At 45.5% G+C, this 11656-nt stretch overlaps 1 protein-coding gene across 1 annotated transcript; it reads left to right on the top strand.

Annotated features, from left to right (window-relative positions):
• The first annotated feature begins 231 nt into the window (after positions 1–231).
• Positions 232–9926, top strand: COLCA2 (colorectal cancer associated 2). Its single transcript, XM_029208047.1, is given in 9 exon segments — positions 232–592; positions 595–647; positions 650–734; positions 1009–1549; positions 2110–2150; positions 2239–2333; positions 6269–6323; positions 7727–7956; positions 9342–9926. Coding segments are annotated over 9 exon segments (1608 nt in total). The 5' UTR covers positions 232–459; the 3' UTR covers positions 9717–9926.
• Positions 9927–11656: the final 1730 nt, after the last annotated feature.

Raw genomic sequence — 11656 nt, 5'->3', positions numbered from 1 at the left:
GGTCTCAGCCCCTGTTTCTGTGGACTCTCTGTGGGGTGCCTGCGTGCAGGATTTCTGCAGAAGATAGTCCATTTTGTTAAGCCTTTGAATATTCAAATTGAAAGTATCGCGCAATCATTGATTGTCAAATCATGGGTTTCTAGAGGTTTTAAATACTTGGCATGAGGGGGAAAAAACTCAAACCTATACCCGAAGGTATAAAACATTAATTCTGTTTGTCTCCTGCTCCAGGAACCTGGGTGCAGCTGGATGCTTTGTGAAACTTTAAAAATGTTGCATCTCTGCCTCTCCCCCTGCACAGGAGCCCTCCTAGGCGCTGAGTCCCTGCAGCTGCAGCATCCAGCCACCAACCCAGCTTCTGCTGACCACGATGTCGGGTAACTCGGTTTCTTGTCCTGGGGTAGGGTCACGAGGGTAAGGGGCGTTTTGATCCGGGTGTATTTCCACGGCTTTTCCTGCATGGAACAGAGAGGCACAAAGTCAGGGCATGCAAGTAGGAGCCCGGGATCCGGAGAGGGCACGGGCCACGCTGTGGCCGCTCCCACTCCACGCCTGGTCCCGAGGGCAGAGGCCCACAGGTCCAGTTGTCCGCTGTGGCGTCCGCGTACCCCGGTCCACCACCGGTCCTTTCACTTGGTCATAGTTGTGACCCTTGGACTTCCCGGCGCGGACTTTGTGCGCCCAGCAGCGGCGGCGGGAGCTAGAGGCTCACGGTGAGCCTGGGACTCAAGCCGGTTGAGCCGGCCCGCGCAGAGCTGAGCCGTGGCGGTCCCTGTGCGGACCCCGGGCAGCACCCGCTGTCCGCGGGGACGCGGACGCGGCGAGGAAGTCGCAGGGAGACACTGGACCGCGGACAGGGCGCGGCGCCCAGGCCCTGCGGGCCAGACGCGGGATTCCTTGGGTCTGGGCGACGAACACCGCGACCTCCTTTCCCGGGGAGAACCCTAGCTCCCAGGACCCGGCCCGGGGGGCTCCCAGCTGTCCTGCTGCGGTCTCCGCAGTGACCAGGCGAGGCGCTGGCGGCCCGGCCCTGTCGCCGGGCGCCCCGGCTGATCGCGCGGCCCGCCCCTCCCCGCGCGGCTCTCCCGCGCTCACTCCAGGGTCGACGTCAGGGCCGGAGTCGCTCCTGGGATCCCGCGGCCACCCCCGCCCGCAAATGCCCGCCCGGTCCGACCTACTCACCGCGGCTCCGCGGGGCCCGCCCGGGGCCGCAGCTGCCCCCGCTCCCGGCGCGCAGGACGCCCTCCCCAACGACCCCTAGGGCGCGCTCGGCCTCTCCCGCGAGCCGGGCACCCAGGCCCGGCCCCGCCAGCCCCAGGGGCGGCCCCTTCCGGAGGGCGGCCTCCCGGCCGAGTGCGCGGTCCTCAGCCGCACCGCACGCCTTCCCCAGCTCGCGCTTCGCGGACTCGACTCGGAGTCTTCGGGCGCCGAGAAGAAATGTCTGCCCCAGAAAGGGAGGGGGTGGGGAGAGACGGGAAGAGGAGCGAGCGGGAGCGGAGACTAAGGAGGGAGGAGGAAAAGATGGAGAGCAGGAAAGGCGAGAAAGAGGGTGAGGGAGAGAAGGCAGAAGAAAAAGACGAGAGGGAGGGAGTTCTCGGGCCTGGTCCCTTTATTGGGGTCAGTCTGGCGAGTCCCTCACCGACCCAAGGACAAGGCTGGCCAAACCCACCTGCCGGCTGCTTGCCCCAGGGCTGGCTTCCAGGCCAAGGGCACGTAGAGGTCAGAGGCTCCCCAGAAGCCACGTCTGCCCTGGCGGAGAAGGAAGGGACTCAGAACTTCCACTGGCGTGGGAGTGGGGTGGGCTATGTCAGCTGCGGCGACGCCCAGCCCCTCCTCAGGTTCTGGTCTGGGAGAGGTCTCCATCCTCTCCCAGACCAGAACCCTAGGTTCCCCTAACTTAGCCAAGGGGTGAGCTCCCCTAGACTGGTCTCCACATTCCTGAGCAGAAAAACCTGTGCTATTGGCCTAGGGATAGGGCTCAGCCTGGGGCAGGTAGCCCCACAGATTTCCATAGGTTCTGTTTCCACTGGGGCCCTGAAACCTGCCCACGGTATCTCTTCATCCTTTCGAGTTTGAGAAATTTGAGTTTCTTTCCCATCTGTCTTTTAGCGTTCTCTTTGCATTCTCCAGACCTAGAGATCTGGCCTCAGGTGCCATAGTTTATAAAGAATCCCCCCCACACCCCAGCCTGACACGCAAACCTCACACTTGACCACTGACTCGGTTGCCTTTCCCCAGAAAAACCTAAGGTGTATCAAGGTGTCCGGGTGAAGATCACAGTGAAGGAGCTGCTGCAGCAGAGAAGGGCACACCAGGCAGCCTCGGGGGGAACCGTAAGCATAAACCCTTCACTTCTTCCCAACTCGTGTTCAGCTTCATTCAGCCCTGTGTCTGGGAAGGTGTAGGAGGCCACCCTAGGCCCCAGTCACCATCCCCAGGCCTGGCCTTCCATAGCTGTTCTTATAACGTCTGTGCCCACCTTCATCCCAGTTCACCACAGAAAACAACAGAGAACAGCTGGGGCATGTTGTGGAGCTCAAGATTTGGGGAAGCCCATCCCTCACTGATCATAGTTGAGTATAAGAGCATGTTGGTCCAATACAGGGGAGAAGCAGCCAGTAGGTAAGTAGGTTGTTATTTTGTAGGAAGACAGTGTATGTGCCCTCACATACGCAAAGAAAATCTCTCCCAGAAACTTCCTTTTAGGGAGCCCTTCAAGGAGAGAATCTCCGTGGAGCATTCCCCGCCACCTCATTCTTCTGGAACCCAGCCTCTGAGGTCATTGATCTGTAAATCACCAGGCACTGAAATTTCCCAGCCGAAAGGGGCCGTGTAGCCTCAGAGGAGACAGCTTGAAATATAGAACCTCCTTAAGATGTAATGAAGCCTTGAGCAGTTCCAAGTTATCATGCGATTGATCTGGGCAGTCATAAGGGTACCCTGCCATTTTATGTACATCCTAAAGCAGAAAGTACTACCAAGAGTGCTCAGGGCAGCAGCAGAACCAAATAAACTAGGTGGGGTTATCCTCCAAGAGAGGGCAATTCATTGCTGAGAGCCCTTGATCACACAGTTGCCTTTGGGTTGGTTTGGGTGTGAATGTCGGATATGAAGGACAGAGCCCATATTGCCAGTGGTAAGACTGGTCCTGTCTCCAGCTTATTGGCATCTGTCGCACAACAGTTTTTGTGTCCAGTGCTGTTTGTGTGCAATGCCCGACTTCATGAAACTGGGCCTTTTCGGGAAGAGGCAGATGCCATAGGGGTGATCAACACAGGTTTTAGAACCAATGGACTGGGTTCAGACCTCAGCTCCTCCATGGCATGAAGCCTCGAGCAAGTTACTCAGTCTCAGTTTCCTCATCTTTAAACTGGAGATAATGGGATTTTGTGAGGATTAAATGAGTTATTGCACATAAGCACTTAGAAGAGTGGTTTCCACTTAGAAAGTGCTCAATACATGTTAACTATCATTATTATTATTTCCAAAAAGCAGCTAAAATAAATGTACAACCAGGGATTGAAAGCCAGCTATTCAGTAATGTTAATTCACACCCTTTGCTCAGAGTTTTAGAGTTCTGGTATGAGCTTGCTGTGATATGGCATGTACAGCACAAATTTTACATTTTCTGGATGTAAAGTCAGTACCTCCATGTGTAGAATTTCAGCTAACACCATAAAACTTCCTTCCATTTGTACAGGGTTTTCCAGTGGTTCTTTTAAAGCACTTTTGCACACTCACTATTTCTTTTAATTCTTAGGACAACCTGGGGAGGTAAGTAGATCGGGGATCTGTATGCCTCTATTACGTCTAAAGGTCAAAGCCTTACAGTCACTAATGGTAGAGCAAAAAGTGGGACTAAGATCTTCTTGTTCTTAATATTTAAAGAAACTTCCCACCCACTGGCTCTTAAAATTCATCTTTCTGCAGATCCAGCTGTGCTGAGCAGGAAGGAGTCTGATAGCCTCAACCATCAACCCCTTCAGTTCAGAGATTATTATAAAATTAATAAAACCAGGAACAAGGGAACTGCGAAATACTGCTGGTGCCAAAAAAAAATCATCAAGACGTTCCTAACAAAATGTAATCTTTTGTTAAGGAGCTTTGGTACCTGGTAGAATTCTGCTCCAGCTGCAACCTGCACTGCAATTGCCCACTTGCACATGGCAATTTTATTACTCTTGGCCTCTTACAGGTTGGTTTGGTCACTGTTCCCCTGTAAGCTAGCTGCTGGAAGGAAGGCAAGGCTAAAACATTGCACTTGTGTATCTGACCAGTATCTGTTCCCTGGAGCAGTCTGACTTATCTGAATTTTCTGAATTCCTCCCTGAGAAATAATCAAGCAGTACTTCTGAGCCAGTGCCTTTCAGGAACATGCAGAGCAAAGCCAGCCCTACTTTGCTTTCTGGAAGATTTTATCCACCCAGATCCTCACAGACATGGAGGAGTAACAGAGAGTTGGTTTAGTTATGATAGCCAAATGTAAAATCTCTCACTGGGCACCATCAGAAGGATCTAGGATTCTAGAAAAGCTGTGAGGTATACTCAGTAGGCAGGGATGGCAGGTAACAGGGCATGGTGTATGCCTGCTTCTGGTTTAACAGAGATCATCTCCAATTTGTTTAGTGGTTTAAGGATACCTCTGGGAAGCGTTAAGCCAAGGAAAGAGTTAACTTTATCAAATATATAAAGCAGGAAGAAATTTATCGTAATTTGCTATAAAGTCAGAGTAGAATCCACAATTTGAAATTTTAAGAAGGCAATCCTGAATGGAAGTTATAGATTGAGACAAACATTAGGGTCTCAACGCCAGGAGAAACATGTGTATGCCAGATTTGTCAGTTTGATTAAAAAACTTACTTCGGCCAGATCAATTTACAAACAGCCCTACACACATACACGCATGCACACACAACTCTTTTACCTTTAGGATAAAGAGAAACTGGAGTTAGTACTTACCAAAAGACAAAATTTACCCTTTTTTTACCATTAATTTTTTTAAACAACCTTGATGTATTTTTATAAATTGTAGATCGTGGATTTTTGTGCTGTTTGAAATCTAAGAGAGTGGAGACTTTGTATTCTTGCAGCAAAGTAGAAAGTGAACCCATGACTAGAAAGATAATATCAAGTAGGGTATTGTAAACATACCTGAGGGAGATAACCTGGGGAGACCTACAAACGGACCATTCCAGGGGAGGAATGGGGTTAACCAGAGCTCTACATTGAAGCCGAGTTTTTAAAACCCACTCCTTGCAAGTGCTTGAGCTTAAGCTGCAGCCAAATATTTGCATAAAGAACTGGTGAGGGATTCCAACTTCCTGGTTCATGATATTACAGCATGGATCGTTTTCAAAATTAACACCACCTCCTGTTTCAGCAGCGGCCGACTGTGCAGGCTCCCAGCGGCTCAGTGTACAGGAGTGAGTATACCCTGTAAACCAGGAGAGAGGCATGCTGAGCTCTGCTTCCCAGCACAGATTCTCAGAGCAAGGCTGGTCCCTTTAAACTTTAAAGCCACCACCTGAAATCTAAAAAAAAAAAAGAAGTCCTAAATAACTCAGTTAATACAATTATCAATTTAACTGGAAGACACAGGCTGCTTTACTTTGAATAGTTAAAAGGAACAGTCTCATAAACTTCAGGCATTTAACTATCATAGTGAAAAAAAGCAACTTTTATAGAAAATAGTAAAAAACATACTGAGGTGAAATATTTCCCAGCCATTAACTAGAATGTAGATAGGCTCCAGTTCACTGACTACAACTTTAAGAAAATATTCTCTATTTTAATATCTCATAGCTAGGAAGAACATGTGACTATTTTTAGCTATCCAGGGTTAAGCTGCCAGATAGTATATGAAATTTTTGAGGAAAACGATTGACTAAGTTACAGACAGTTGGGATTAAATAAATGTTAACCCTTATTTAATTTAAATTAAATAGTTTAATAGAAAGGCTATTTACTGTGTTTTCTTGCACTGTTCATTTATGTCATATAAAAATCATTTAAATTAATTTTTATCAAAATTAACAACCTGTATAATTTAAGTGGGAGATATTAGAAAAAAATCCCCAAGCAAAAATGAAAGTTGAATCCGAAGAAGATATAACATTGGTTGTATTTCACAACAGTGAGTTTTTTTCAGAAGAAAGAATCTGGCTTACCTTAAGCAGAAGGCAACACAGCTCACGTCAAAATGTCTTAGATTTCCCTTTAAAGAACTTTTATTTCACTTTGCTTTGTGGTCATCTTCTTGCTTTGGCAGCTGTCCGGAGGCAACAGTGTCCACCTTTCAGACCCAGTCCCACCATCTTCTGCAGGTCAGTAAAGCCAGCCTTACAATTCCCTCAAAAACTCTTCCAAAAGTCCATCTCGAAAGGCTTTCAGTACTTGATTCAGGGGTTAGGATAGGCACCACCATTTAATTGGAATCCAACCAATCAGAAGGTGAAAAAAGGCATGGTGACTCCAAATACAAGCCCAGCAAGGAAACAAGTGCAACATTTTGTCCTCATTTCTGAACTGTCTATTCCCTGCTACCTACTCTGCTCCAAGAGCTTGTTCTTCACATTAGTTCCAGGTCCTCGTCTCCAAGTGACTAAACCTGATTAAAAGATCAGAACTGTTTTCAGAAACCTGTTATCTTTTTTAGTGTACTATTAGATGGAATACAGAACATCCCGAGGTCCTAGAATAATGCCTTTGCTCTTGTTTCGCTTAGTTTCTAGCCAACAGGGGCTTCCCTCCCCTTCTTTTCTCTCTTCCCAGAAAGCAGTTCAAACAAGTGTAAGTTTTCTCAGCCCATTACGAATAACTCTATTACATAAACACTCCTACCTATGCCACTCAACAGCTCAGAGTTTAAGGAGGTCATATATAAGGAAACCAGTGCTATGGGAGCTCCCCACTGAATGTGCCACTTAACCTTAAAGGAGCCTCGAGACTTCAAAAACTCCAGTGTTCTGTCGTTCCTCTGATGGACACACTCTAAACCTATCTTCTATGAGCATTTAAGGGTAATAATCAGAAATGGGGCCTATTAATACTGAAATGGAAAAGGGAGGGGTTTCAGAACTATTCTTGTTTGGTATTTAACATTAATTCCATGATCATGTGTAACATGTTCACTAAGGAAACATTTTGCTTTTTCTAATATAAAATGAGCAATACTAATCTGTAGACATTCCTGGTTTCTCTATTTATAATATGCATTGCCATTTGTAATACTCCTCAAAATTTAAGTTACTGAGTAAGTGTGAAAACTTTTGGAAAGCAATTAACCCTAGATCAAGAGAATTATTTCCCATGGCATCAGAAGTTTTCTTAAAGTCTCAAACAACACTACAAGTTACTTCTGAGAGATGAGGGTCACTTGGACTGCAGATAGGGGTAGGGTGTTGGTGCTTTATAGTCTAAGAGAGTGGACAGGGGAAGTTTGAGCTTGACTGTGACAGTTGGACAGAAATGGGATCACCATTGTTTTCTTTTGCCCAGGCCACATTTACAGCCAGTTTCCACATTATTAACCAGATTCATTTCAGTGGACTTGAATTCTCTAAGGCAACTAAAAAATCCAGATTGCCTGCCTGCTTACTTTTCTCGAACTTCTTAAGCCCCCTTTCTCCCTAGAGGTAGTAAATACTCAGAATAAAGAACAGAACTCGATGCAAATCTGTAAGTGCAATTTTTAAACAAAAATCTCTCCTTTTCCTTTTTCTTCTAGGACAGTATTTTGAGCCTGAACCAATTCCTTCCACACCCAATTATTTCCAACCCCGAGAATTTTCCAGTTGTGTTTCTTGTGAAGAAAATCCAGGCTTCCTCGACCAGATATTTGATTCCTACCTTCAGACAGAGACACACCCGGACCCTTCGCCCAGTTCCATGCAAAGTACTCCACACTATTTCCCAGACAGCTTCCAGCCTGCCCCTTTCTGCTTTAACCAGAGCCTGGTAATTTATCTCTGTTCTTTACAAAACCTATTATTGTTTACTATGGGGCAGAGAGTTTGTATCATCTCGTAAGAAATCATAAAGACACTATCAACAAGAAAATCATCCAGGAAACAAGCAAAGAACCATTTAAAACTCAATGGAGGTAGAAATAGCCACACACTGAAGGGCAAAATCCTTTGGATACACACGTAATTATGATTTCCCAAGTCGGCTACGCCCAAGTACTTTTGGTGTGTAGCCATAAAAAGAGGTTTCCCGGCAATACTCATTTAATGTTTTTAAACTGTAAAGTTCAGAAATCTACTCATTGGAAATTACTGATTTAAACAATGGCCCTTGGATTTTTGAGTTCTAGAAATTAGAATTAAGGCTGTTTCAACACAGTACAAACGGTCATCTGATAAGGGATTTTTTGTTTTATTCTGGCATTGAATTGGCTCTACTAACTGGTTGTTTTGGTCTGGTACAGGCACAAGAACTCATTTGGGTCTGAGATGGTTGGTAAAAAAATGAAGTCCTAATAGTTGAAAACGTTTGGATTGTCTGTTCTTCATGGACCTCAAATGTCTGAAAATGTGTTACCACTTAAAATGGAAATAAGGTGTCCATTGGTAGATACCAGTTGTTGAAGATGTCTTTTAGATACTCGTATAGTTTTTTTTAAACCTTAGAAAGTAGTTTTTTAATGTAAATACTTTTTTCTTTTGGTTTGTCAAAAGTCCGTGTAGGTATCTGACTAAATTTTAAGGGGATAAGAAATTAACTCCACAGGATATGCACACAGGGCCCCAGTCATTCACTTCTCGTCCAGCTTCCAAGTTAGGCTTTCTCAGTAACAATTGTGGACCTGCTTAAGAGGAAGAAGAAAGTACCTTTCTCTGCAGGGGTCAAGACTTTAGTAACAGTAGTTTCGAGTCTTGGAGTCTCCCAGACACTGGCTCATTGAGGATCTCGGTTCTGCCTGTGTATGTTCACCTTGTTCTCCACAGTCAAGGGTGTGGAGAACATCCAGGGTGCCACCTGCAGCTTATATCGTGGCACACAGCAGGATTTGATGCGCAGGTGATGAAGCACAATGGGATTTTGTGGTTTAAGAACAAAGCACGCTCTAAAGTATGCTTATAACAAAGAAAGCCAGTGAAGCAAGGCAATTTATTGTTGGGAAAGAAATAGGTAAGTATAGAATGCGGTGTCATGAAATCACGCCAGCCAGCAAATAAAATTACTTCTGCAGACTTGGGTTGGGTTGGGTGTTTTGTTGTGCTTTTCTTTTTTTTTCCCCCCTAATGTTCTTACTCTGAGTTACTAAATCTACTCTATTGAGTTCTTTTAATTCTGTCTAATTTATCAAGCTTTTTGTTCCTTGGTTTTCATCTCTCCAGACCCCAGGATGGCCTTCGGATTCCTCCACTCTCTCTGGTTCCTTAGACTGCAGTTACTCTCCTGCTCAGCTACCTTCATATACTCTGGAGAATTACAACTCTCCCCCTTCTCTGGACACCAGAAACTGTGGCTACCCCTCGGAAGACTACGCCTACCCTCACCTGCCCTCACACACCCAGTACAACTGCTTTTCCTCTGCCACCGCCTCTGTCTGCTGCTGTGCATCCTGCGAGGCAGAACACTTGGACACCTTCAGAGCTTCAGAGTGTTTTGCTTACCCCAGCACAGACTATGTGGACTTCACTCCCTCAGCAGCAGCAAGCAGTGATTTCTGTAGGAGGGAAACAAACTGGGACATCTGCTATAGTCAATAGAAATTACATTAGTTTGGAACATGGCATGCATGCGTCTATTTTTTTACCACCCCTAGATGACAACTCAAAATATGCAACCTGCTAACAAAATATCACAGGCGCAGTTTACATGTCACCATTTTCGATTTTCTGACACTAATTTAGGCATTAACATGAAATTCAGACCCATAGTGCCACTCCTACTTTGTACGCTTACAGTTAAAATTGTTGTAGGGAATATTCGTTTTACTTTCTGTGTAACGAACAAATTATAATTTTTTAACTAATAAATAATTTTGTATTATTAAAAGTTGGCTTATTTTTTTTATTTTCCAATACTCATTCCCCAGTTGATTTGAGTAATATCAACTAATTCTGGAAATCACTAATTACTCTTCAGTATTTAATTTCACTTGTTCATGGATTGAAAATTATTTTAATATTGTGAGGTGCCTTGGCTCCCATGGAGACGGAGGGTAGACACAGCTATGACGGTTGAAGAGGGACAGTCAGCCTCACCGCTACATGAGAGTGTACATCTTGGGGCAACATCAGAGAAAGACATTTATGAATCATTAGTTTCTCATATCTATCAGTAGTCAGTGGAAGGTTAATATGACCAAAAAGCACATCTTACCTACAGCACTGTTAACCTGTAGATATTTCATTTCCAAAATCCTTGTGTGTAAACTTTCGGGGCAAATACTTGATCTTTCTCTTGAGAGCTACCATGCAGTTGATGTACCAAAAAGGTTAGAATTCTTTGTTACCTTCTATTTCTGAATTTTTGCTTTAGGTCTTTAAATATGCATCACTCGTGTTTACAGATTGATTTGTAGGATTGACCACGTTGTTTACAACTGAACTTCCTCTGATTGATCTATTTGAACAAGGCCAACTGTCTTTCAAGCTGAAGAGGAGTTACTTAAGCCATCTGTACTAGACTATACTGTTAAATCCTGTTTGCAGAGGGCGTTAAGGCACAGGACTTCATCTCTGCTGTGAGGTCTGGGGGACATTTTCCTCGTCTTGAGGTTCAGCACAATGGCAGCAATACTGGTACTATTGGTACTGGCCACAGCTACCATTTTCTGAGCCCTTCCTGTGTGCCAGAATTGTCTAAGAGTTTTCTCACACATTTAATTCTCTCATTTAACCTTTGCAACAACATTGATAGCAAAATGAGGAATCTGAGGCTCAGAGAAGTTGTCACCTGCCCAATGTCACCCAGCCAATAAGTGCCTGAACTTGGGTCTGAAAAACACCAAGTGGTGCTTCCTACTCTCCACTGGTGAAAAGTTTGTCGCCATTTGTGAAAGACTGTTCAGGAACCTGTGGAATCATCCTCCATTAAACCCCTGTACACACAAAGCTGTGTTCCCAGCTGACTACCAATAGTCAGAGCTCCCCAGACGGGTCGAGCTGTCCACAGGATACAAAGATGCCGAGCACAAGAGCTGCTAGAGTCCCCCACTCTGGCAACTGAGGGGAAGAAGGTGACAAACTGCTACCTCAGTGGGTTTCTTTTGATCAGGAGACAGATTTGCTTTCAAATTGACACCGTCAAATTGTCCCCTCACTGGGGACTCTGCTAAAGCTTGGGCAAACAAGACGAGTTACAACCTGCCTCATGGAATAGATATGCCAGGGGAACAGAACAATTACTGCCTTTAAAACTAAATTTTTAATAGTTTCGAACTAAACTGAAGCTGGCCTATTGTCAACAAACGTCTGTTCACACAGCCCAAAGCCCTTGCATGCCCTGCACCCCACCCCCAGCAGCTGTCCCAAAGGACAGAGAGCAGAGAACCCATAGATGTCCAGTGGTTGGCACCAAAATCTCTCTTTCCTGGGTGCCATTCTCTTTTTTTTTTCCCCCACTTCTATCCTCTGCCTTCTGAATAGGTGATCTTGCAGCTCTAACAAACAGAGAGCACTTCCTACCTCCCTGTTTCTTGTTC

The sequence above is a fragment of the Monodon monoceros genome, unplaced genomic scaffold, assembly GCF_005190385.1.
Source record: "Monodon monoceros isolate NGI ecotype Baffin Bay Population unplaced genomic scaffold, NGI_Narwhal_1 Super_Scaffold_7, whole genome shotgun sequence".
Classification (NCBI taxonomy): Eukaryota; Metazoa; Chordata; class Mammalia; order Artiodactyla; family Monodontidae; genus Monodon; species Monodon monoceros.
This window is presented reverse-complemented; position numbering and strand designations above follow the sequence as displayed.